The 27,877-nt window shown below is 35.7% G+C and overlaps 1 protein-coding gene across 1 annotated transcript; it reads left to right on the top strand.

The window, feature by feature from the left end:
* Window positions 1–6: 6 nt before the first annotated feature.
* On the top strand, window positions 7–27,486 carry LOC144968975 (protein zyg-11 homolog B-like). The gene is made up of 14 exons (XM_078907883.1): window positions 7–417; window positions 11,280–12,174; window positions 14,517–14,634; window positions 16,092–16,232; window positions 17,184–17,360; window positions 17,842–17,895; window positions 18,480–18,590; window positions 19,204–19,345; window positions 20,160–20,299; window positions 20,842–20,909; window positions 22,533–22,665; window positions 24,237–24,289; window positions 24,665–24,759; window positions 27,022–27,486. Exons 2-14 carry the CDS (start codon window positions 11,324–11,326, stop codon window positions 27,192–27,194), a joined length of 2,256 nt encoding a protein of 751 aa, XP_078764009.1. The 5' UTR covers window positions 7–417; window positions 11,280–11,323; the 3' UTR covers window positions 27,195–27,486.
* The last annotated feature ends 391 nt before the right edge of the window (window positions 27,487–27,877 follow it).

Below are 27,877 nucleotides of genomic sequence, written 5' to 3'. Positions count from 1 at the left end.
TTCCTCTTAGTTGTTGTAGTAAAGGAGGCGCATCAAAATGGCTGCAAAATGACTTCCGATTGATCTAATCTTCTCACTCTCTGAGTTTTCCATTCGGGATTATCTGCTAAAATCCCTCTTTATGAAACTGGAACATATGACATTAATATCATGTATCTTAATAAGATTCTTATGTACTTAACACTTGTTCCAACCTTGATCCTGGTACGGTCGAGGTGATTGTGTGCAAGTAAAAATCAACAATTCATTTCATCCCATCACCAATGGTCAAGCCAGTCTCAGTCAGAGTCAGAGCAGCAAAATAATAATAAAAAGAGAGACAATTCAATAGATGTTTGTACGTGATTAAAACTGTTAGTGAGTCGCAACCAGCCATCTACAAAACTATATTGTGGACGACAAAACAGTACTGCAAAGGTAACTGATAGATTGTTGAATTTAGGGTTGGTGGTAGTGGTAGAGAATTAATCATGGCCATATCTTCATGTTTTAAATTAAATAAAATAAAATATGGCATGTTTTTGATGGATAGACCACGAATTTTTTAGCCTTCAGACCCACCAAAAACGTCTCTCCAATCACAGACTTTCACTTTCATAAGGTCAACACACAAATACCATAAAGAAGTCGCGAGAGGGACTCGGGGTACTGATTACTGCGTTTAAGTTTAGTAGACTTAGAGCTAGTTTGAAACTTAACCACCTTTTACTTTTACTTTTACTTTTTATTTTTAGGATTAGAAGTGGTGGATGGCACCGAATGTAGAGCACTACTGGTCGCTGGTTAATGTCCCTGACGAGGAGGCGACTATTTTTTAAGGCTGTCATTATTCTCCGCCGGGCGGAAAATAGTCCTTCTTTTTATTTTCCGCCGGGCGGAGAATAACATATTTGCTTATTTTCCGCCGGGTTTTTCAAGTTGATCTTTGAGACTTAGCGGACTCCCATAATCTGACCTTCGTGGTGTAGTGTAAATAATCTGGTCGTTATTTGCCCCCCCCCCCCCTCCCTCATTATTAGGGAATCAGTGGGTGATAGCGGTGGCGGTAGACGGTAGGAAATCAGTGGGTGATAGCGGCGGCGGTAGACGGTAGAGAATCAGTGGGTAATTAACCAGTAGATTTGAGACACACTTCAAGTTCAAGCTTGCCGGACTAAAATAATTTGGAGAATGAAGGGAGTTGACTTAACTCTGCTCTTTCTCACTGCTAGTTGTGTGATTAGTTCTCACTAGTGTTGCTCAATCAGACTACAAACGTTTGTGGGGAAGATTTTATGTCACTGATTATTGTGATAAGTTTATGTTGTTGTTAGTGTTTTTTTTATGGTATGACTGTCGTGTCTCGATCAGGCTGTTGTGAGTAATCTTCATGTTGTGTTTGTTCACTGTCTCCCGCGTAAACGTGACGTCATCGTGTCTATCCTATAAAAGCTTGTGACACCCTTCATTCTTTTCTCTTCGACACCAAGCCTAATTCTAGATCGACTATTTTGCCTATCGTTTGTATCTGACAGATCCGATCCGCCATACTATGTTTTAGAATTAGACTGTACCGGGACGATTCCCGATGTGCTTTTAGAGCATTTTTAATTTTTAACCGCCCATATGTCCTCTACATAATATATGGAGAACGCCCACTTCGGTGGAGACTTTTTCTGAACTTTTCCCTTTATTTTACACATCGTGAACGAGATTGGGAAATCCGTTCACGACACGTTAAAGGTTACACATCGTCTGTGCTGTGATGGGAACAAATAACCACTATGTGTCTATAGCGCTGATGGTAGGGCCTCAGTGGGTACTCTACTGTGTGTCAAATACCCCCCCCCCCTCCCCATCATGGTAAGGATGCAGTGGCCTTTAGTAATAGAGCAGGCGGTAGGGACTCAGTGGCTAATATTATTGATAGGATGGTGGCTAATAGAACTGGTGGTAGTAGAGACTCATTGGCTAATACTGATAGAGCTGATGGTAAGGTCTCAGTGGACAATAGAGCTGGTAACAGGGACTCAGTGGCTAATAGGGCTGGTGGTAAGGACTCAGTGGCTAATAGAGCTGGTAGTAGGGACTCAGTGGACAATAGGGCTGGTGGTAGGGACTCAGTGGACAATAGGGCTGGTGGTAGGGTCTCAGTGGACAATAGAGCTGGTAACAGGGACTCAGTGGCTAATCGGGCTGGTGGTAAGGACTCAGTGGCTAATAGAGCTGGTAGTAGGGACTCAGTGGACAATAGGGCTGGTGGTAGGGACTCAGTGGCTAATAGAGCTGGTAGTAGGGACTCAGTGGACAATAGGGCTGGTGGCAGGGACTCAGTCGCTAATAGAGCTGGTAGTAGGGACTCAGTGGACAATAGGGCTGGTGGTAAGGACTCAGTGGACAATAGAGCTGGTGGTAAGGACTCAGTGGCTAATAGAGCTGGTGGTAGGTAAATAACTAAGTATTTGTTGCAATTCAATATTCTTTATTGATCAACAATACAGAAACAGGCTTAACTTAATATAGTACCTGTAAATAAACCCAAATATAATAGAACAGTTAGAATATCCTCTAGTAGGGACTCATTGGCTAATAGAGCTGATGATAAGGATCCAGTGGCTAATAATAGGGCTGGCTGTAGGGGCTCAGTGGACAATACCTGTGGTGGGGACCAGTCGCAGTAACTAATACTGTCATGGCAGTTTTTTTTGCATTGCTTGCGGCCGCGTTGCTGGCCGCAAAAAAAAAAAAAAAAATGGCAAAAAAAAATCCCTGATTTGCATTGCGGCCGCAAACTTTGCAATGTTTTGCACAAAAAAAAAAAAAAAAAAACATAAAATAAATAAATTTTAAAATATTTAGTGGGGACCAGTGATGACAATCTGGGATTTTAGGATTTCTTCATAAATGTTCCGTTGTTTTTGTCATGTCAAACATTTTCTATGCCTTCTATAATTTTTGACACCTCTGCCCAGTTGCATGAATTTTGGCGACAATCCCTTATTTATGACGTTAGTCTAGACACACTGGCGTCAAATGTAAAAAGTAGCACAAGACGCATGGTGGCCATAGATGAGAAGATGATCGAAAGGGAAAGGGATGGAGCAAATGGGTGTAGTGTAAATATTTGTGTACTTTTTAGCTGTAGCATGATAGTACATTTGACGATTTTATAAGTTTTATAAGCGTCTTTTTTAAATTTTTCTTCTTTTTAATTTTATTTTTGTTTGATTGTTCTGAATTTGTTAATAGAATTCATTACAACTTGTGTCTAATTATAACACAATTTAAAAAATAAATTAAAAAATCAATTCACAAAGTATTCTTGCATTCTCTCTCTCGCTTTCTCATGTCCATATTTGTCTCTCAGCCACCCTTCCTCTATCTTCATATTGTGTTTATAGATATTTGGTAATAGAGAGATATATGTACATAATAGTAAGTTAGGCTGATCGATTTAAGAAATGATTGTTTAAATTTATAGGCTAATTTAAATTTGCTCTATAGATGGAATATGTTTTGCAATTGATTAAAGATAGATGTAATAGCACTGGAGATCAGAACTAAGCAGTCAACCTATAAGTCACAACTGGCAGTGAATACATTTTATTATGAAAAAAAATAATTATCTCACGTCTACAGTCCGCTTAAAACAAACCCTCATCTGAGCTAGGAAATATTTCACCTTAAAGGAGAACCTGTAGTCAAAAATCCATTTTTTTATCGCAGTGCCAATATTGGTATTCCCCTGTTATTTCAGGTGGTAGGAGGTCAAATTTGATGATTAACACACACACACACACACACAAAAAGAAAAAAGCTAAAAACAAATGTGTGGCTATGTGGTCTTATGGTATGACAGACGCTTTCGGATCGGAAGGTCCTGGGTTCGAACCTCGCTCAGCGCATAGTTGAGTCCTTGGAAAAGGCTCTTTACTCACATTCTCTCAACATACTCAGGTGTAAAAGGAGTACCCGGCTGTTAACAGTATTGTCTTTGTCCAAAAAAATTGTAATATCGCATAACAAGCGTTGCTGTTGACCAGGGCCCCCTTGTAAAGCACTTTGAGCACATTTAGTGGATATTGCGCTATATAAAAAGCTCAATATATTTAAATGTCTTCAATGACACAGACAATATAGGCTAAAATGAGACCAACCCCACCCACCCCACAAAAAAAATAATTTCCGACACTGATGCACAGAAAACCAACGAAATCTTCCAAATTTACACACAATGTTCCCTACAAGAGCTACATCACAATGGAAAGGCTTAGCAAGACTTGAAAAATATACTTAAAGAATTGTTTTTCGATTACGATTGAAAATTTGGCATGGAACGACAAGAAAAAATCCAATTTAAAAATTCATAAAACTAATAAAACTACTAAATTTTAGTTTAGCCCAAAACCAAATCCATCATGATGCAATACCCATCATACGAAAGATTCTGACCAAATTTGGTATACAATCTGATGGGAAACAATCCAGCTATGAATGTCAGAAAATCGAAAATGATATTTTGAGAAAAAAACAAAATGTCTTTATTAATTTGATAAACAAGCTAATTTTGCAGACAACGTCCATCAAAATTTCAAAGTATAATCAATATGGAACAAGAGAATAGTCAAATTTTGTAAATTGATCAATTTCTGAAAAAAAAAATTGTCTAGAAAGAAATGCTGTACAATATTTTTTAATTTCGGCTGAAATTGTGGTGCGGATCGACAGGAAAAAAAATTAATTTTTAAAATTAAAAAAACTTCTAAATTTTAATTTACCCCAAAATGTTTCTATCATGATGCAAAACACATCATAAAAAAGATTCTGAATAAATTTGAAAATAATCTAAAGGAAAATGACATATATATGGTTCTTAGAAAATCAGAAAATGACACAAAACAGAAATTTGAGAAAACCCTTATTTGACATAAGCTGATCCATAAAATTTTCTAAATAATGACTATCATAGGACAAGAAAACACAAAAATTGTGTAGATTGATCTGTCTAAAAAATGTATAAATGATTCGCTAACCCATTCCCTAAGAAAATAAATGCTGAAAAATTTTAACACTATTAAGGTCAAATATGATTTATATCTTACGAATTCATCACTGTAATCAAAAAAACTAATATGATATGACGCACTACCCTCATGTTTTTATTTTTTAAAATGCTGCTTGTGAGATAAGTATCTAATCAATTTGAACTACAAAATCAAATCTATTTGAGACCAAAAAAAAACAGGTAAATGGCGAAAATAGATTTAGCTCCAAATCAAACGCAATTTGCTTTCGCAAACTCCCAGAAAATTTTATTTCTTTCGGCTCAATACAGGAAAATTCAACACCACTCGTTTGCAACCACTTTGTCTGATGTTCCACAAAGACGGTTGATCTTGCTCTGGTTTGAAAAATGGAAATAGAAAAGAGGCATTTCGTTAGCAATTTTTGGAAAGGTCTATACAATCAAAATCATTGTCATAAATTGAATTTGTCAAAGACATACCAATTTTTTTTTAATGGCCATCATTCTCACCATCACCAACACAGTTGAAATTTCATTGGCTTTACCATACAGGACAAAACTCTTGACAACAAACTATCATTTAGATTAACGAGCATTTATACTCAAGCATGCAAATCTCGAAATCACGGAAATCTCAAACTTGGTACAATTCCCAGTTTTAATCCCTTTATTTCGTTCATATAGTGGACACTCCCTTGCGATCTGTTGAATTTTTTCCCCCACTAATTGATTGTGTTGAACTGACAGAGAAAAGGAAATTGCAGTCTCACTATCGACTCTCTACAGAGTTCATAATAATGGGGAGTTATCATTATAATTATAATACGAATTTTATCAAGACCACCCACATTTACCTCCCTCAAATCCTGTGTAAAATACTCAAATTGGAAAACTAAAAAACATGGAAATCTCGAACAAACAGGCATGGTCCCGACTTGTTCGAAATTCCCATGCTCGAGCGTACTGTATTGATCACCAATAACAGAGATGCCAACCTTGCCTTTTGAAAACCCATATTTTCAAGACCAAAAACCTGTATTTACTGCGTCGTGCAGAAATCGATATCAACCCGAAAAGGTCGAATCGGACTTCGTTAACTCGTATTCGAAAAAGGGCAGTGAATTACTTATAGTTATATAGCAGTAGGCTGGGCAAGATTCGCAAAATTCAGTATCGATAATGAAAGCTCTTCTGCATGAAAACACTTTTCATGTTGTGATCGTAATTTCGTGGATTTTTCACTTCAACCAAATCCCGTATTTTTCATGATAAAACCGTGTGTCCGTACTTCGGAAGAAAAACCGTACAGAACACGGGAAACCTGTACTGGTTGGCATCTCTGCAATAAAGATGTAATCTAATGAAGATTTCAAAACATTACTAACCAGTTTCAAAAAGTGCATGCAGATACTCTGCTCTGCTGGCACAGATGATGGTTTGCTGATTAATAAGATTGCCACAACACATCTTGAGCCAGCTATCTTTCTTGATTGTCAGGACACCAGTACCGTCAACTGGACTCTTTCATGTTAGCTGTCAATGAAAAAAAAAAAAAAAAATTAAATTCACTGCAGTGAAAATGGCACATACCAATGTCATTGTTTAAGTTAATAATAAATAATAATAATAATAATAATAATAATAATAATAATAATAATAATAATAATAATAATAATAAATAAATAAATACATTTGTTAAAAAAGTAATGGTTAAAATGATATCGTTTTTCATTACAGTATCTTATATCATTGTCATTATCATCATGAGGCATCTCAATTTCATTCCAAAGTTCTAAAAATTGTGTCACCGCTTCCACTGCTGCTGAAAACTGCCCAGTTGTTACAGTTACAATTACAATGAAATGCACACAGTTACACTTACACAGTATTAGAATTAAAATCAACGGATTAATCCATAAAGATCACATTGGAATGTAGAACACATGGCACACGTGACAGTCGGCAAGGCGTGTTGTTATTACAATACAATTACATTCTCATTCATTCATCTCATTCTCATTCATTCATCTATCTCATACTCATATCGCCATCGGCATTGCTCGATATACACTTCACTGTCCTGAGTCCGTCCGAGCCCATTTAAAAACAAAAAGAAGAAAAGTCAAATTCTTACCTCTACAGAATCCTGACGAATAAAAATGGCATCAGTCTCAGTCTGCAATTGGTTAACTGCATTTTTGCAATTGTTGATAAGATGAAAAAGTGCTTGGAAATCAAGAGTCACAATCATTGACAATCGAACAAAACAATCATGGCTTCGCGGTTGGCGCCACGGTCGACCGGATGTGACCTTTGACACGACCGGGGGTCACAAGACCCAAGGATAATCCCGGCGGAGAATAAGAAAAAAGGGTTATTTTCCGCCCGGCGGAAAATACTCACTCCCATTTTTTAAACGAAGTGGTTATTCAGAGTCGACTCTGGATAACTGTAGGCAGTTATTCAGAGTCGACTCTGGATAACTGTAGATGGTTATTCAGAGTCGACCCTGGATAACCATGTGTACAGATATTTAGAGCCGAGTAGCCTATCGAATTATCGAGTTGAGTTCTTGCGAGATGAGTTTCTTTCAATTTGATACCAGTTTACTACGGTTAGTTAATTAATGCCAAATTCTTAAAACTTGGCGATTTTTCAACTTAAGTGGCTTATAAATAAGAATCTTTAATCAATTGCAAAACATATTCCATCAGCAAAGCAAATTTCAATTAGCTTGTAAACAATCATTTCTTAAATCGATCAGCCTAACTTATTATCTCTCTATTACCAAATGATAGCTATAAACATAATATGAAGATAGAAGGGTGGCTGAGAGAGAGAGAGAATTAATGAATTGATTTTTATTTTTTTTTAAAATTGTTTTATAATTAGACACAAGTTGTAATGAATTCTTTTAACAAATTCAGAACAATCAAACAAAAACAAAACAAAACTTAAAAAGGAAGAAAAAAAAAAAGACACGCTTATAAACCTTATAAAATCGCCAAATGAATGTATTATCATGTTACAGCTAAAAAGTACACAAATATTTACACCCATTTGCTCCATCCCCTTCCCTTTCGATCATCTTCTCATTCATGGCCACCATGTGTCTTGTGCTGCCTTTGACATTTGGCGCCAGCGTGTCTAGACTAACGTCATAAACAAAGGAGTGTCACCAAAATTCATGCAACTGAGCAGAGGTGTCAAAAAATGATAGAAGGCAGATTATTGTTTTTTTCCCCCCTGAACTACCACTGAGCAGAAAATGTTTGACATGACAAAAAACAACAGAACATTTATGAACAAATCCTAAAATCCCAGAAATCCGCGGTCCCCACTGTATTTTTTTTAATTTTTTTTTTTTTTTTCAAAATCTCGACAATATGCAAAAAATTGCAAATTTTTCGGCCGCAATGCAAATCACCGATGCAAAAAAACTGCCATGACAGAAGAGACAAGAATATACCAAAAAGTAAAACGATTTTTTCCCGTAGGGTTAAACAGAGGTGGGACAGAAGAAAACAACAGAAAAACCGTGTGGTTGGTAACTGGAAATTCATCACTCATAACTGTCTACAGTTATTCAGAGTCGACTCTGAATAACCGCAGCCTTTTTAAATGTTTACATTGGAATTGGAGATTGGCCTGATATGTTTCATTTTGTGAAGCATTTTTTTCGAATTTTTTTTTGCATTTAATATTTGTATTATTATTTTACTAAAAATTTTTTTTTTTATAAACCGTTGTTTAATTCGTGTTTCTTGTTTTCAATCCACGTAATAATCAGATCCCAGTTTCTTCAATTTTCTTTGGGCGTGGGGTTGAGGGAAGGGGTGGTTTTCATATATTTGCCGTTTGTTTTGCTTTTTGTCCTTTATTGATGGATGTCAATGTAGCTATGACACTTGGAATGCGAAGTAAGCATTTAAACAATGTATCTTCTATTAGTATCGTGTTTAATACAAACACAGGCATTGGTAAAGGAGAGAGGTCCCAGCCACCATCTTGATTTGTTTACACAGTGACCGAGTTGCCACATTGGCTGTAGTAAATAGGTCATTGTTGTAATTAATATATTTTATTATTATTTTTTATTTTAATTTGGATATATAGAGCCAATGTGGCAACCCAGATCAGACCTGTTCCAGGGTAAATTTAAAATATGGACGCCCTCACATCAGGGACATCAACCCACGAACAGTGCCAAATGTAGAGTGTCCCTCTCCTGGTCAGGTGGAATTGCTGTTAAAGTCGGGTCTTGGGTTCGATCCCCATTGCTGCAAAGTTTTTTTATCCTCTATTTGTCATTGTCCTCTAGCACTTCTCTACTCACTTCATTTTCTCATTATTATTTCTGATTTTGTGAATATATATTTATAATTCCTCATAAAGTCAGTCCTAAGAGTGAAAGCCAAATTGTTATAACAATATACAGGTTGTTTTAGTGTGCCCTCTTTCAAAATGTAGTCTTTCATTTATCTTGAATTAACGAGGTGACTATTTCTCTGAATGCACTGGGAAAATAAACTCGACTTCTATATCGCTGTACGGTTTCCGTATTTTAGTTATCTGCGAGAGTGTAAGTATGGTGAAAATGTATGTCCATTAAAAAAAAATTTCTTTTGTCGAAGGTTGGCCACTCTTGTTTTCGATTCCCACCTTTCTGTTTCACTTCTATCCTGCGTTTATACTGTCCTGTTCTTCTATCTTTGTTTCCTGACCTGCACTGACTCCAGTGTATGTACACATGGATGTGTGTGCATTGTTTTGGGAGGTTTTCTTTTGGCGATGGGGAAACCATTTGCATTAGATTATTTGAAAGTGGCAATATCTAATACAAATTACCATCTAGACGTGGTTGGGCATGGACCCTGCGAGACTAGCTCAAGGGGTGTTTCTTTTCTTACTTTGTCTTCTATTCTCACCTTTCTGTTACACTTCTATCCTGAGTTTGTGCTATCTTGTTTTTGGTACTTTCGTTTAAAAAAGTGGTCCCTGTCAAGCGTAATTTTGCTGATATTCTGACTAGCAACCAGGTTGCCATATTGGCTTTTTTTTGTAGATTTTTTTTTTTTACTTCTTTCTGAAACGGAGAATTTTTTAATGTTTTCAAAAACATAAAATCAGAACGGGGTTGGATGCCCCCGAATCATATTTTCACGATGATTAACAGGTGTCAAAACTGTGACACTTGGGATCTTCCGAAATATAGGATCATCCAACATGAAAGGGAAAGTTGCTTAAATACTTAATATTAAAATAATAAGTATAATGTATAAATTTCAAATTCCATGCTTTAACCCTGTATGCTAATTTATCGCAACATTATGCATTCCGATGTGATGGTAATGTACCAACATATGCATATTAGCAGGTCTGGTTACTGAGAGCAATTATGGTTTTGATTTAACATTGAATGGACAATATTTTGTGTAGGTTTGAGAGTATGTCCTTTATAACAATGAGCCCATAACAATTTGGGTTATCAGACCTTTAAATATACACATTGCAATGTAATATCATAACCCATCATCGTCTTTGAGACTCATTGCAATGTTTGTTTGTTTTTGACAACATTAAAAAACATTTGGCTCTATTTCTCTTGATCAACATAAAACATCTGGCTAACAAAACATTGGTAAAATTACCCCGCTTGGCAAGGACCACTTTTTTATGAAAGTATCCTGTCTTTCAACCTTTGTCTCTGTCTTGGGACTTTGTTTTTGTTAATTAGATTAACTTCTGTTCTGTTCTATAGTGCATGCATAGTGCACAAGCCTGGCACAAAGTCAACGCGCCATTTTGATGGAGTATTCGTGATATCGAGACGCTTCTGCAACAACCCCCCCCCCCCTTCTTTCCCCAACTCAGACACAACTTTTCGATAAAATCTGTCGTTGTCAACAATATGCTTTTTAAAAAGGACTCTAGTTTGACGATTTGGTGAGAATTCCCTCTCAACTCTGATTGAACATTTATTTTTGCATTGATGTTGTGTCGGTAACCCATAAGCATTGCAAGTGTCTAGTAATGAAATCACCAGCGCACGAGACTGACTAGCCATGGGAAGCTGCTGTGAGTATTTGGAGAAATAGAGTTCAAGTTTATTTTCCTGAACGTTAGGAGAAATACAGCCGACCTTAAATGAATGGGCCAAATGTGGAGTGATAGGAGAATCTAATGTTGTTACGTGTTGAAATAAAAACACACCCCTTATTACCACAGGGCAATTGTTTTTAAAATTATTTTTCCTTATCATTTATTATTTCAGATTTGTTTGTTTCAAAGCAGTGACTGGCTTTCACTTCAGCAATCATGTACGACACACCAATCAGTCTACAGAACTGCTGTGTAGACTTTATATGTGATAATTTGTCAGCTCTCTGTGAGCTCCGTGCATCAGCTTCAGCTGATCCCAAACAAACGAAAATGGTCTTCAAAGACCGCGAGACATTCTTCCATTCAGACCTCTCAGATCAACTCCTATCAACATTGAGTGATAAAGGAAAGCTAAACGACGAATCGCTGTCTCTTTTTGATTCTAATGTAACAGCCCTCCGGCATGTCAGTATTCACAACGCTCCAGTCAGTAGTCGAGGTCTTCGTATTTTAAAAGGTCATCGTGTTTCTCAATTAGAAATCACAGGCATTAAAGACATTACAGTCAATGACATCATTGGATGTCTGGGAGAGTGGACTCTCTCCAACCTTCGTATACTCAATGTCAGCAGAAATACTTTCCTCAATAATTCAAAGTTTTGTATCGTCGTTCCCCTTTCAAAATTAAGAAATCTTCACACATTAAACGTCAGCTTTACAGAATTCAATCGTCATGGGTTGGAGATTATAGCTGAGGACTTGCCTTGTTTGGAAGTGCTGGACATTTCACACACAGAAATTAATGACATTTCTCCCCTTAGGAAGTGTAAAAATCGAATCAGATCTCTAAGTATGTATGATCTCCAGTTACACAATAGTTCAGATTCCATTGGGGTGGTCAGTGAGCTAACGCATCTCGTACATTTAGATGTGTCCAATGACACAATGCTGACCCCAGCTGCTGTTCGATTCCAAGTGCCAGAGTTCCTGTCCAAACCAGAGACAAATCCAAACCTCATTTCTTTGGATGTTTCTGGGGCTGCTGATGTGGATCCCTGCATCATTGAGTAAGTGAAAATTTATATTCTTTTGTAAAGCACCTACGGGAATTTTCGTAGTAGTAAGGAGGTCTGTTGTGATGGGTATCAAATTTTTTAAAACGAGAAAAACTGATTGGAAACGTAATAATGATTGTGATGGTGGTAGTGATAATGGTAATGGTGGTGGTGGTGGTAATAATGATGTTGGTGTTAGTAATGATGATGGTAATATTATTATTGTTATTGTTACTATTATTATTATTATTATTGTTATTATTATAATTGTCATTATTATTATTGTACGTATTGGTGGTATTACGATTGTTGTATTTTTGTGTGGTTATTAATGGTATCAGTTTATTTTTTGGTTCCATTTTTTTCCCACTTTCATGTATGTTGTCATCAAATTGTGTGATTTATTGGCGAAAGCCTAAGATTGAATAAACTTTGAAATTTTGTTAAATTTTTAACAACAGTAGATAGAATATCTTATTTTTTATGTGTGAGCATTGCTTATATTTTTTTTATCTATTTTTATTATTTATTCATCCCAGAATTCAGATTGATAAAATGATTTTATTTAGATAGATGTTGATGAGATGTATGGTGTTTTATTTAAGTGACTAGTTGAGTTATGATACGAAACTATGGCTCTGGCATCATGTCTTGTATGAATGAGTACTTAGCTATAAGCAGTGACAGATAATTATAAAAAGGTGGTAGTTCTTAATTAAATGGTAATTAAGTTTTGTGCTATGGAAATATGTGAAGCACATTGAGCCTAGTAAAATTTTAGGAAATGCACGTTGCATTTCATTTTCTTTACCATCAATTTAAGAAATAAATTTCAGAGAAAATTTTGTTCCAATGGTTTGTTAGTTCAGTTCGCTCTGTCATCCTAGCATCTGCGTTTGTTGCCATTTTTTTGCCCAAAATTTGCCACACAAAATGACTTACTTACTTATTTATCTGAACCAGCGACCACCTGAGCTCTAGCCCTACGGTCTTGCGCCATGACGTAGAAGTTAGACGTCTTTTGTAGTTGTTCCAGGTGACCATAAAGTGTGTTACTTATGCTTGGATTTGATGGGAGGAATGTGCATCTCAGGTCTTCAAGAGGTTGACATTCAAGCACAAAATGACAAAATTTGCCATAAAAGGCCATTTATTGTCCTCCTCTCATAGACCTCTAGTTCACTTCACACTTGAGTCCATATCCAATGGTTCCTCGTTTACTCACTAGTGGTGTCCACCTCTTGTAGCCAGGGTTCATTTCCCACTACTGTCCACTTCCCATGTCCCTGTGTTCACTCCCCACTGGTGTCCACCTCTAATGGTCCTGGGTTCCCTCCCCATTGGTGTCCACCTCTCATTGCCCCGTGTTCACTCACCACCTCTCATATAACTATCGTTTTCAAATGCTTGGAGGGCTCGTCACCAGCATATCTCTCAAACCTCGTTGAACGGTATAACCCACAGCGATTGCTTCGATCAACGAATGACCTCAAATTGAAAACACCCCGCTGTGGAGTGAAGGCCGGTGAACGCACCTTTCAGCATTCTGGTCCAGGGTTGTGGAATTTACTACCACTAGAGATACCTTCTTCGTCTTCACTAGAGGAATTCAGGCGTCGATTGAAGACATTCTTTTTCCGAAAGGCTTTCTTTTGATTATGTGTATAATTAGCATTGTTCGTGTACTGTGTTAGGGCTTAATGATTAAGTTAATCTATGTTATACGCCCAGAACCCTCCTGATGAAGGGATGTTTGGCGCACTATAAATCTATACCATTATTATCATTATTATTATTCACTGCCTACTGGTGTCCACCTTCCAAAGTCTCGGGTCCATCCCCACTAGTGACACATCTGATGGTCCTGTGTTCACTCCCCATTAGTGTCCATCTCTCATAGCCCTGATTCACTCCCCACTGGTGTCCATATCACATTGCCCCAGGTTCACTCCCACGGGTGTCCATATCCCAAAGCCCCAGGCTAACTTACCACTGGTGTTCACCTCCTATGCTCCTGGGTTCACCCCCCCACTGATGTCCACCTCTCATAGACCCAGGTTCACTGGTAGCATTTGTTTTGATTTTTAAAACTGACATATCTTACCGTTTCCACAAAGAGAGCATTAACAATGATGCTGCTTTGATGAACCCCAAGTTGCACATTGCTTCATACTAATAGTGTCATAGATAATTTGAAAGAAATCAGTTTTTCCATCAGAAGTTTTAAGTTTTTGATCAAATTTTAATCAGATATATTTACTTTTTCTTAACTTTTCTACATGGAAAATTATTTAAACTGTATTTATTGAATTGATGAATAAAAATAAAAATCTAATGTGATATTTCATCCCCAGAGAATTTATCGGCGCTCACAGAAAGCTTAGTTTTCTTGGGCTGGCCCTCACGTCCATTTCAGAGTATGAAATGTTTCAAAAGGATTCCCTCTGGTTTAAAGACCATCTTGAATTTAAGGTATGAATTTGGATGAGTATGTGATAACCTTTTTCCTTTAAAAAAAATAAATAATTTTGATATTTTTAAAACATATTTTTTTTCCGTTTTTTAAAATATAAAATTCCGTTTTTAAAAATATAAAATATTTGGGTTTTTTTTTTTGTTTTTTTTTTTTTTTTGGGTTTTTTTTTTAAGGGTGCTATTGGGGGTGGAGAGAGAATGTTTGAATTTGTCCAGCATACAAGTATAGGTTGCCTTCTATTTGGCAGATTTTAAGTGATGCTTTATTTAAAATAATTTGAATCATTGGGAGTCCTGCTATCTCAGCTACTATTGCTCTCATCCAAGAAATATATTGATTTGCGTCTGCCTTTTTGGTGAAGTTATGTTTTTTAGTTTTTTATTGGTACCCCAGTTTTTAGATCTGGTTGAAAGCACTAGCATTCTGTCTAGCCAAAAGGTTGTAAACAATTGCTTGTCTTCATTTAATGTTTGCTACATAAGTCAGGATCTGTCAACTTCCACTCTGTGTGCTTTACGGCTCTGAAGAACTACCGTTTTGTTTTAATTTGCTGGTATGGGTACTTTTTGTTGTGGCAAGATTGAGGCATTTAACATGTTTACAGTACCGTGATTTGACTATTATAATATTTGTCCTGATTTATTGATTTATTCTCATCTTTCTTCCTTTCTTTTTGTTTGTTTATTTCTTTCTTTCATCCCATCTTTTTTTCTCACCCTTTTACATTCCTTTTTCTTTTTTCCTCCCTCCCCCCCCCCCCCTCTTTTTGCTTCCCTTTTATCTTCTTTCCTTCCATCCTTCCTCCCTTCTTTCTATTGTCCTTCTCCCTCTTTCATTCTTCCTTTCTCTCTCTTTTTCAACTTATGTTTTGGCCCCTCATTTCTTTGTTTTCAATCATTGTTAACTTATGCTTTTATCATAAATTACTACTCTGTTCTATCTGGTGTTTTGTCCTGATATCAAAAATCAAATATTAAGTAAAAATGATCAGAATTACTGCATTTGTGAGTCATTTGCGATGTAAGAAATGAAACATTAATTTTTCCCAATAAAACTGTCTTTATTTAATGCCCTTACTTTCATAAATCTTAAAATAGATTTTGAATTCTATTTTCACCAGACAATTACTATTCACAATTCACTATTACAAAAATTTCGTAGACTACAAATAAAGGAATTTAAAACATTCTTTTTTTAATTGTTAATGTTAGTTGTAATGACTTCTATGTTATTACTCCTGAAAATTAAGATTTTTTTTCCAGTTTCAAGTAGGCCGGTCTGAATTTCACAATCGGGTTCAATGGGACTTAAACCAGATTGAGACCTGGGGTCACATTTTCAGGAATGTTTATCTTTTGACAATCATGATGAATAATGGTCTGTTTAAGAGTTGTAAAGTGTTTTTGTTAAAGACAACTTTTCCATACATGTATAAATACTTATTCAATCTCAGGTATCTGGAGAAGCAACAGAGCCCCAGATAATGGAGTCGTTGAGACGTTATATCCCAAGGAGCTCGTACATGCAGAAGGCTCTTTTCAAACTATTCAACTTGTCACAGGGTACAGATGAAGCCAGGGAAGACATCATCAAGGTGGGAAAAATTTACCCAAGTAGAGAGCGTAAGGGCTGCTTGAAGCCTGGGATCATAAAAGTACTATTGAAAAGGTGAAAGTGGAAACGCTTTGGATGGAAACAGCACAAACAATGGACGATTTGGGTACAAACCCTTTTTCAGTTTATTGTTTTGGTTTATCCTCTCCACCCGAAAGCCTTTCCATTTTCATCTTTTCATTAAAAATGTATCCAGAAGCTTTTTAGTTCTTTCCAGACATTGTTTGCTTTTACTCTAATCTCAAGTCAGATTTCTTTGACTTCACCAAGAAAGATGTCCTGCAATATGGCTGATTTCTTTGAAACCAGAGCCGCATCACTATTACTGCCTTTTATTGAAAACTTATTGTACAGATATAAGCATGTCGATAATGGGTGAAATTACGATTTGAAAGAAGTTCAGTCTTAAATTTGAGTCCTTTAAAAAGGGTAAACTACCACTACTACTACTACTACTAATACTACTACTACTACTACTACTACTACTACTACTACTACTACTACTACTACTACTACTACTACTATACTCTACTACTACTACTACTACTACTACTACTACTACTACTACTACTTCTACTACTACTACTACTACTACTACTACTACTACTACTACTACTACTACTACTACTACTACTACTACTACTACTACTACTACTACTACTACTACTACTACTACTACTACTACTACTACTACTACTACTACTACTACTACTACTACTACTACTACTACTACACTACTACTACTATTACTAATAGTACTTCTTCTACTACTACTACTATTACTATTATTATAGCTAATACTACCTCTGCTACTACAATCACCACTATTAGTACCACTTTTACCAGTGCTACCAACACTTTTACTACTCATCAGCTACAACATCACCACCACCACTAACAACAACACTAAGTTAAATTCAAATTTCCTCAGCTTGTACTCCCTGCCATGAAGAGCCATCCCAAAATCCTATCAGTACAAATGGCTGCAACGGCGTGTCTCTATAATCTGACTCGAGGTAAAGTTGGCCAGGAGATCCACCCTGTGTTGTTAGCCCGATGTGTGGACCTCACACTGACAGCCATGGAAAACTTTCCTAACCATCAACAGGTAAAAACTCTTAAGCATGTGTGGCAATATATTGATGTTTATATGGTCTGGTCAATTTTTCTATTTTTTTTTTTACACTCCAATCAATGTGCGATTCTTATCTTACCAGATTTGTATATGTCAACACACAATTTATGGCTAGTTTCAAAATCTGAGTGGTCAGGTAAATATAAAAAATAGGCATTTAACAATCTATGGAATGAATCTTCGGTTGTCCTCATCCATTCTACATTCCTCATAAAAGATTGCTTTATCATAACTATTATGTACTTACTTAGTGTAGATTATGAAGCAGTTTGGTTAAAGAGTTTGACCTGGGTTTGTCCTTCTTTGTCGTGTCAATTTTGGGTTTATGTGTAATATGTAATAAGGAGAAAGGCTAGACTTTGGGCTTAATTATGTAATGGGCAGATGGAAGGGGGTATCATCTTAAAAGTAACGTTTTCATGGATCTATATATTATTTTCATTTTGTTTTTCAGCTTCAGAAAAATGCTCTTCTGACAATTTGTAGTGACAGAATTTTACAAGAAGTTGTAAGTGTTTATTTTTGTTTCTCATCAGAGTTAGTAATTTTATATATTTCTCGTAAGTGTTTGTACTACCTTGACATCCAAATTTATATTTATTCTTCTCAATAAATACACAAATTAAATCTATTCAAATTCCATAATTTAGGTTAGATTCAATTTGCAGCATTGTTCACAACGCATCACATTGAGTCAGAAAGTCACCAATGTGCATATCATATATCATATCGTGTCAGTAATGGGGCTCCTTAAAAACGTCAGTAACAATATATTGGACATTACACATTGTTCTTTGAGATAAAAATATTTTTTTTTAATGGAGACAAGACACAGATAAAAGCATACATTAGTTATCTTGCCATCTGGTGATTCTTTACATACTATCGGTGTACAATAATATTTATTTTTTGTCAAGGAGTGCCTTGGATGTGTTGTTTATCAATTACAATTTAAAAAAGAAAAATGTCCCCTTCTACATTAAAAAAAAATGAATCCTTGCTCAACCATTGACTCGCAAGGACTCAACACCCTCTGCCAATTCGTCATTGCTGTTAATGTAATGATTTCCATAATATTTCTATAATCCCTAGAATTTTGACAGGTTTCGGTGTTCCCGTCTTGTGATGGAGTGTATGTGCCAGTTCAACGATGCCTCCATGAATCGGATGTCTGTGGCAATCTGTTCTATCCTAGCTGCCAAGGTCAGTCTTAGTAAATTGAAAAAAAATAAAAAAAATTTTATATATAGCGCAATATCCACTAAACATGCTCAAAACGCTTTACAATGGGTCCCTGGCCAACAACATTTAACAGTAAGATAGGACCTGTTAGGCGATGTTACTTTTTTTTTTTCCGGACAGAGACTACGCTGTTAACAGCCAGGTACTCATTTTACACCTGAGTACAGTGAGAGAATGTGAGTAAAGAGCCTATTCCAAGGACTCAACTCTATGCCGAGCGAGTCTCGAACCCAGGACCTTCTGATCCGAAAGCGAGTGTTATACCACCAGACCACCCAATTTTCTGTACCAAAAAATAACAATTGTGATAATGTCTAATTATACTAATTAGACTTGCTTTTCTTTCAATCTTTTTATTTTGGCCTCTTTTGTTATTGTCAAATTGTGATGACTGATAAAAATTGAATAGAAATTTAGGTAAGAGAAGAGATTTAAAACTAATTTTTCGTTACTTGAATAAGGGCAATGATTTCATTGACTTAAGATATCAATTCATTAAAAAAATTTTTTGAAGTTGGAATACCTCAGCCATTTCTGTCATTTGTGAGTTACCTTTCCATTTTCTGGTCTCCAGATCTCCACAGAGCAGACAACCATCTTGGGTGCCAAGGCCAGATACATGAAGAAATTGTTGATGCTCGTCAAGGACAGACTTCATAGTAAAGAGTTGGACATCACACTGCGATTTACTCTCAGTGCCCTTTGGAATCTCACAGGTGAGACATGCGAGCTGCTAGCATTTGTCAATAATAACTTGGGATTGCATATGTATAAGCTCGAGATGACTATCATATCAATGTTATTTTGTGAAGTGTGTCAATCGGCATAGTGGGTGAGGTCCGTAAATTTTCATTATTTTGAAGTACTGAATCTGACAATACTTTTCAAGAATTCCATAACAAAAAAAACCCAACAAAATAACGCGGTTCAAATAATCTCTACAGACATGTTTATAGGTCTTTCTTTTCCTCACCCTCCTTCCCTCACTGGTCTGAATGATGATTATGTTATAAAATATGCAACTTTTGTATGAAATGTCCATGGTGTCCTGATGCCTGAACTTCTCAATTTTGGAACGTGTGTGTCAAGATTGTGGACAAACTTTAAAACATTGTTGTTGTCTTATGCATATATAAACTAATGAGGAGCCAATATATATCTTAATCTAGGAGCTGCTATCTCTTTTTTCTTTTTTGTTGTATCTGTACAGCCATTAATTTAGAAAATTTCTTTCATTGCTAAGAGCAATACGCCTTTCTACACTGGAGTTCAGTTATTTATTTATTCTTTAATTTATTATTATTTTAAAAAGCTGCTCCATGTAACCCTGTTGATTTCACTCACTAATTTGATTATTCTTGTAAATTATAGATTCGACTTTCAGTTTGTGCTTACATCATTATTATATGAGATTGATTTGATATTTTATTTATTGCAGTAATTCCCCTTGATATTAAATTAATGACTATTTTGAGCCCATCTCATAGTAGATGAAGTTAATCATTTTCTAAGTTCTTTTGCTATTCCCAGATGAGGCTCCTTCTACATGCACTGTCTTCCTGACAGAGGGAGGCCTGGAGCTGTTCATGAAACTCTTGCAATTCACAGAGGATGCTGATTCAGAAGAGGACAACCATATACAAGTGGAGACAAAGATACTTGGATTATTGGTAGGAATAAGCTGCTGCAATCTGTACTCCACCTATATTACATTGATAAACACTCATAACTATGAATTGTTTAAATTGGGATCAACTAAGTTTTTTGGTCCTCTCTTTGCGCTGTTTTACTTTATATTTTGCACATGTCTTTTTTAAATGCATATTTTTTTCTACAATTTAATTTGAATTATTGTTGGAAAGATTTCAGGTTAGAACTTTTGAGTTCCATATTCTCATTTTCGAACATAAAAGTGACAGTTTTGAAAGCATGAGTGCCTATTTTTAAATGATCAAGATGAGATGCACATTCCTCCCACCAAATCCAAGCATCAGTAACACACTTTATAGTCACCTGGAACAACTACAAAAGACATCTAACTTCTACGTCATGGCACAAGACCGAAGGGCTAGAGCTCAGGTGGTCGCTGGTTCGGATAAGTAAGTAAGTAAGTAAGTAAATGATCAAGATGTGATAATTAAATTTTGTAAGTAAAAAATTAATGGAGAAGTTAATGAACATTTTTGCCTTTTTCTTCTGTCTTTGAATTTAGAATAATATAGCGGAAGTGAAGTCTTTGCGTTATAACCTAATGAGAGAGGACTTCATCATGTTGATAAAGTGAGTATTGTGTCTTTACAAAATACAGGGTTCTTCACTGCCTCCTTGAAAACTCCTTGATTTTGTTATTACTGAGAAAACTTGAAAACTCCTTGATTTTGTTATTACTGAGAAAACTTGAAAACTCCTTGATTTTGTTATTACTGAGAAAACTTGAAAACTCCTTGATTTTGTTATTACTGAGAAAACTTGAAAACTCCTTGATTTTGTTATTACTAGAAAATTGAAACTTGATTGTTATATGAGAAAACTTGAAAACTCCTTGATTTTGTTATTACTGAGAAAACTTGAAAACTCCTTGATTTTGTTATTACTGAGAAAACTTGAAAACTCCTTGAATTTCATTTTAGGAGAAAACTCCTGAAAACTTGAATTTTGTTAGATTACATAAAACGATCGGTAGACTAAGTCAAAATTCCACAAGCAGTGAGATCGCGATGAAGGTGAAGATCAACTGAAAGCAGTTTATAAACTATACAGGTGAAACAATTACCCAAAAAAAATTTCACTGTAAGGTACGGATTGCTCCTCCTCTGGGGCTTTACTTGATCTGAAAAAAAAAAGAGATTTGTGATGGTATTTGGCATTGTCTTTACATATAGTATGTTGACTCTTTGGTCAACCGGAGATAATGGGAGGTGGGCATTAGTTGTTAGTGAATCTGGGAATAAGGGAGGTGCGGTATAAATCGAGCGAATGTAGTGGTAGAGATGCTTGATCTTTTGTCATCTCTGCTTTTCTCAGTTAGTTCCTCAAATGCTGCCTACAGACAAATTCTTCAAGGAGAAGAAGGGTGAAAAGATTATAAAGAGGAAAAGGGAGAGAGGATAAATTTGCTGAGCTTGAGGTGTTGAAAGTAAAGAGGGCCAAACTCGGGAATGAGATTTCAGATCTTGAAAAAGAAAAATAGCTGACAAAATAAGGCAGCAAAGGCAGTATATTTGGATATCGTGAAATTTATTGTTCACTCAAATTCCATGATATCTTCACTTATTACCCACTAGCAGAGAAACAAAATGTCGAAGGGATAATTCGTTGTTTTAATCCATGACTAAAAAAATGACCTTGAACACTCCTTGGATTTCAAAAGTGGAATTGCAGTAGAAACCCTGAAAATAGTTGCTAAAAATTGGCCAAAAATCAAAAGATTGCCAAAATTTTCTATCAGAATATAGTGTGGTTTGACCATGGTTACAACATCTATCATTTTTTCCTATCCTTTAAAAAAAAAATTATAGCTTCACGTTTACCAATGTAAGAATGGATTCTGAAATTATTGTGACTTGACCTTTTTTTTAAACAAAATAGAAAGAAGGAAAAGAGAATCAGTTAAGAAATTTGAACTTTTACTTACAATTCATCGACCAATATTTTAGTATTTTGATAAAGTTTAAGACAGAAAGTGCATTTTTTCTAAGAGCTTTCTTAAGAGCTTTCTAAGAATATTTTAAAACTAAGTTGGTCTTCTTTTATCACTTTTGACCTGTGCTTCAATTGCATTGAATGTCTTGATAAATTGATCAAGCCTCCTTTAATCAATATCTTGCTCCTTCTTGAGCAGTTTAAAAACCCAATTCTGTTACAAGCACCATTAGATTGTTTTGTTTTCCTTTAAAATCCCAGACAAATGCTCCATGGAAAGACGATAGACAAGACATATTTTGCCGCTGGTATTCTGGCCCATCTGTGTAGTGATGGAGACCTGGCATGGAGAAGCATTGCTGGACCAGACAGACATGATATTCTGGATGATTTGGTAGGAGGTTTTGAATGTTTCATAGAATATATCATGTTGTACTTTTTAAAAAGCCAGTTTCAGTGGTGGTTTGGGTAGACCTTAACCTAACATTAGGTCTTGCTATTGATACTGCTCTGGCTTCATGGAATTTTGAGTGGCTTAGCAGATACTTCATTTTCGTTGAAAACCGTTAGGCTGTAGTAATAGCATAAATGATGTGAAAATTAATATTTGAAAGAAAATCAGTCTCAGTGGGCTTTATTGCGTCATTTATTATTTTTTTTTCATTTATGAAATTGAAAACGACCTCACTGCCGGCTTTTCATAGCATTATAGAGTGGATGAAATTACATTAATTTGATTTGTTTACTAATAGCAACATTGATATGGATGTAATCTGCAACTTCAAATCAACAGTTAAGATGAAAGTTTTGGTTCTATAAAAACGTTTGCTTTTCTAACAATGAAATCCGGTGTTCGTAGCTAACAAAAACACTTGATTATCAGACTAATATCTCTTTGGGGCCTGTGGCTGTTTATGATACAGCATTATTGACACTCTATCATTATCTCTGATGGCTGATCACACATACAATAATCATGGTGTTCCTACTCCTACCAAGTTAAAGAAAAAAGTGCTGACCAGTTATTGGTGATGTTGTTTTTTAAAATTGTAAATCACCTCTCTGTTATGTACTGATCATTATATTTTTTGTTGTAAACATTTGAGTGTGTTCCTCTTATTGGGATCCAGTGCTGGTGTCTGGATGAGACTTTAAGGTGATCTCAAACTAAGTACATTGATGTTGTGCTCTTGGAATCTACATCCGTTCCCTATTTGAACCAATTCCCCTTAGTCATACTTTTTCTTGGGTGCTTTAATTTTAATTCAAAACTTTTAAAACTATTCCATTTTCGTCCTTTATACTGGCGCTGATATGACCAAAATGTACTGAAAGCTCTGTAAAACCCTTAAAAATGAAAATGAATTGAAAAACAGTTACATAAAATCATTTGATCACTTTCTGAATTATTTATTTTATTTATTCATTTACTATTAAGCCCCCCTACATCTTCAATGCAAAAACGCACTTAACGGTCTAAAAGTAAAAATAACAAAGAGCAGAATAAAATCAATATAACAGCTTTAAAAAAAAAAAAATTGTTTCATAAGAAATTCTTTGGAGTATCCTGAGCCAATAACACAGAGCTGTTATTTCATTTCTATTTCAATTTGTAGATTAAAGTTAAAAGAAAAGTTTCTATTTGAGCTTTATATAGCGCAATATCCACTAAATGTGCTCAAAGCGCTTTACAAGGGGTTCCTGGTCAACAGCAACATTTAACATGTAGGACGGGCAATATTACAATTTTTCGGACAAAGACAACGCTGTTAACGGCCAGGTACTTATTTTACACCTGAGTACGGTGAGAGAATGTGAGTAAAGACCCTTTTCCAAGGACTCAACTATGCGCCGAGTGTGAGGCTCGAACCCAGGACCTTCCGATCCAAAAGCGAGTGTCATACCACTAGACCACATAGCCGCTCTACAACATGGTCTAATGAACCTTATTTATTCTGTTTGCAGCTCAATGTGGTTTCCAAGTGGGATCAACCTAAAGCTGAAATGGTGGCCTACAGGTAAGAAAACCCTCACTTACGGATCTTAGATTTTGACTGCATTACTGTAATCATCGTCAGCCTCATTTTTTTGTTTTCATTCAGCGACTTATCACAAGATGATTTTTTTTTTGGGTGAAAAATAAGACAAACCTTCGATGTCATGATTTTTATATGTTTTTTGGTATAACCAACACAATTTCTTTAAGGATTTTTAATTAGTTTGACTTGTATTAACTTAAGGTTTTGTTAATGTTGCTTGTAAATTTTTGAATGTTTCTGATTTCTGCTTTGTATTGAAACAGTGTCATACTTTTTTCCAGATTTTTTTTTCTCACACTCTATATATATTCTTTATTCACATTCTGATTTAATAGAAATTGTTTTCCTCAACAGGTCATTCAGTCCATTCTTCCCCCTCTTATCCAGCACAGACACACCGATACAACTGTGGGCAGTTTGGGCCATTCACCACGTTTGCTCCAAAAATGGTAAGTTTCTATCATGTGTTGTGGTATTTGCCATGACAAACAATCAGGGATGCCAAATATCAGATTTTTCAGACTTTTAAAATTTATTTTTGTTTTCACACCTCAGTTCACACCTGAGCAGCTTTTCATATCTGTGAGAAGAAGACAACTGAAGGTCCTTCTTCTCAAGACAGAAATAAATATTATTGGAATTGATGCAACACTGGCCCCATGCACTCGCAAAGAAAAGTTTTGTTTTAGGCGAGATGTGATGCTTCCAATCATTTTCAGGATTTTCTTCAAAATCATTTGGCATCACTGAAACAATATCAAGAGTGCGGCTATGTGGTCTAGTGGTATGACACTCGCTTTCGAGAGTCCTTGGAAAAGGCTCTTTACTCACATTCTCTCACCGTACTCAGGTGTAAAATAAGTACCTGGCCGTTAACAGCGGTGTCGTTGTCCGAAAAATTGTAATATCGCCTAACAGGCGGCATGTCCCGTCCAACATGTTAAATGTTGCTGTTGACCAGGGACCCCTTGTAAAGTGCTTTGAGCACATTTAGTGGATATTGCGCTATATAAAGCTCAATTTTTTTTAAAGAGTGAAATTTGGTTTCTCCTGATGCATACACTGCAGTCTGCTTAAGATTATTTCCAGACCAAAAGTTTGTCATATTTGAGGTTAATCTTATCCACAACTCAAATGAAATGATCATTCATTTAGGAGAGAAATGGAGTTTGGGATATTTATATATATATATATTTATATATCTATCGTTGTTTAAATTTTCTTTAATCTAAAAGTTTTGGAGTTTTTTTGTTTTTTTTTCAGTTTCAGTCGTAAGTCAGACATATCGACTCAAAACTATATGTAAAAAAATCAAGACGATTACCTTGATCATGGCACACAATTTAAAACAAAAGTTAACATTTATCATGAGATATTTTCATAAGTTTATATGTGATGTTAAAATCAATTTGGTTTCATAATAATAAAAAAAAATTGAGTATGGGTGTTATCCCCTCACCCCCTTAATAATAAATTTATCACAAGAATGAAAATTTATTATAAGAATAAAAGAGGTCATCTTAGGTGGACTTTGTTGTACTGAATAGTCAAATGGCAAGACATTTTACCTAATTAAGTACAAGATTTTGTTTATTATTGTGAAAATTCTATTCATGACCCAAGCATGTTATAGAGATGTTCCTTCCCTTACCGACCATTTCCCCAACTGACCAAATAGACAACACACAAGAGTTTTTATTTTGTTATGTCTTTAATTGAATGGCATAAGCTGTAATAACCCAATTACATCATCTACGAAGACTGCCTACGCCACTACAAACTGTCAAAATAGCAAGTTGTAGCAAAAACTTACGCAAATTGACAACTTTTGTTCAAGTAAGATAAAAATGTTTCTTGTCTTACGGGTTGCACGTCGTCTGTCATGATTGACAAATAAGCCAAATGTAACTCTTCTAACCGTAGAAATATATTGAATGGCTTAAAACTGCCTCCTGGGATCTATATTTAAGCATTACCAGTGTTGAATCTCCATTGTGCCCTGAAAGCAGGTTGGCGGTGAGGGAAGGGCATTTTCACATGTCCCTTCCCTTACCGACCATACAATTTAAATGGGTCTTTAAAAAACCTGACCAAACACCTTAAAACGTTTTATGTTTTTTTTTTTTTTTTTCATTTGCTAGACCTAGATGTGTAAATAGTTGCTTAACAGTTTGTCGTTTAACAGTGGCTGCTAATAAGAAGGCAGAAAAGAAGCTACAAAGAAGACTGAGCAGGAAAGGAAAGGTCAGGAGAGGGATTAAAATAAAGCAGTGAGATTGGCATTGAAGCAGAAAAGGAGAGGGAAGGGCAAAAAGAGAAAGACAGAAATCATCCTCGGCGAAACTAGTCAGAGACTCATACTCATACAGAGGTTATTCTGGACGATGATTCATCATGTTCAGCCAGCGTGATACTATTAAAGCCCTTAATGAAGAAGGGCTCAAAGAGTATTTGTTTCAATTTGATGTTTGTTTAAAACAAATAAATCTGCATGTCATGTCTTGTCCTCATCATTGTTACAAGGCAGAAAATAGGGATGAATGGCGCCAAATAGCTGCAGGTCCGCTCTCATGTCTCGTACAATTGACATGGTCAGAAAACTGGGGTAAAGTAAGGTGAGGTTTATTCTTCCTTGAGCTAAAATCATATAAATTCATATTTCTTAAAAAGTGTAACAAGTTAATGAAATTGTTTTTTTTTTAATTTCTCAGGTAAAAGATACTTAGCCTTATTGGAAAATGAGGGAGGCCCAGACCATATTCGCAAATTGATGAAAAAGTGTGAACCCCAAGTCTATCAGATTTGTCAGGAGATTCTGGCTAAAGTTGACGAATATCGGGGAAAACCAGCAGAATTTTATTCTGAGAGTTCCATGGAATTTTGATTGAAGGACGGACAACTACTTACTTGTAGTGTTTGATAGTTATTCTAACCTGACACCATATCTTTCCGCTATTCATCAAGAACAGACCTGCCACAATTTCTATAAAAAAGCATTGATGTAAAGTGTTCATCAGTTTTGTCGTATTTCCATCTCTGTGGAGATATACTTATAATAGATAAAGTGTAGCTCAGTTTAGTCATATATCCATCCCTGTGGAGAAATACTTAGAATAGATATAGTAGAGTAGATGTAATGTAGTTATGTCTAGTCACATATCCATCTCTGAATAAAATGATATGTTTAAAAAAAACATTGTGGCCAACTGTCCTGATAAAATCGGGATTGTCCCCATTTGGCATTCTGGAGAAAAAAAGTTATATTAAAAAGAAAAAAAATTGAACTGTTTATTTTTATGGCAATGGCCCTTGCAATCCTGTTTGCAAATTAAAACTAGGAACAGAAATATCTCTAAATCTAGATTATACTTTATAACAGTCCAAATATACAACTGTTTTTGGATCATGACAGTATTATGCTTTATGGTGTCCCGGTTTAGCTCTTTGAAAAGTTGGTCGCTGTGAAAAAATCAAACAATAAACCGACCTTGGCCAAATATGGCCTCTAAAAATCTGCTCATTTTGATAAAATCCATTGGTGTGGCAAGTCTGCGAGAGAGCTGTGGC

The sequence above is a fragment of the Berghia stephanieae genome, chromosome 1, assembly GCF_034508935.2.
Source record: "Berghia stephanieae isolate SIO BIC M18660-M18661 chromosome 1, UCSD_Bste_1.3, whole genome shotgun sequence".
In the NCBI taxonomy this organism is placed as follows: Eukaryota; Metazoa; Mollusca; class Gastropoda; order Nudibranchia; family Aeolidiidae; genus Berghia; species Berghia stephanieae.
Note: the sequence above shows the minus strand (reverse complement) of the source record. Positions and strands in the feature narration are given on the sequence as shown.

Coding starts and splice junctions, on each gene's coding strand:
- LOC144968975 (XM_078907883.1), top strand. CDS start 11,324: ATGTACGACACACCAATCAGTCTACAGAACTGCTGTGTAGACTTTATA. Junction 14,635..16,091: donor AAGACCATCTTGAATTTAAG/GTATGAATTTGG, acceptor ATTCAATCTCAG/GTATCTGGAGAAGCAACAGA. Junction 24,290..24,664: donor GCTGAAATGGTGGCCTACAG/GTAAGAAAACCC, acceptor TTTCCTCAACAG/GTCATTCAGTCCATTCTTCC.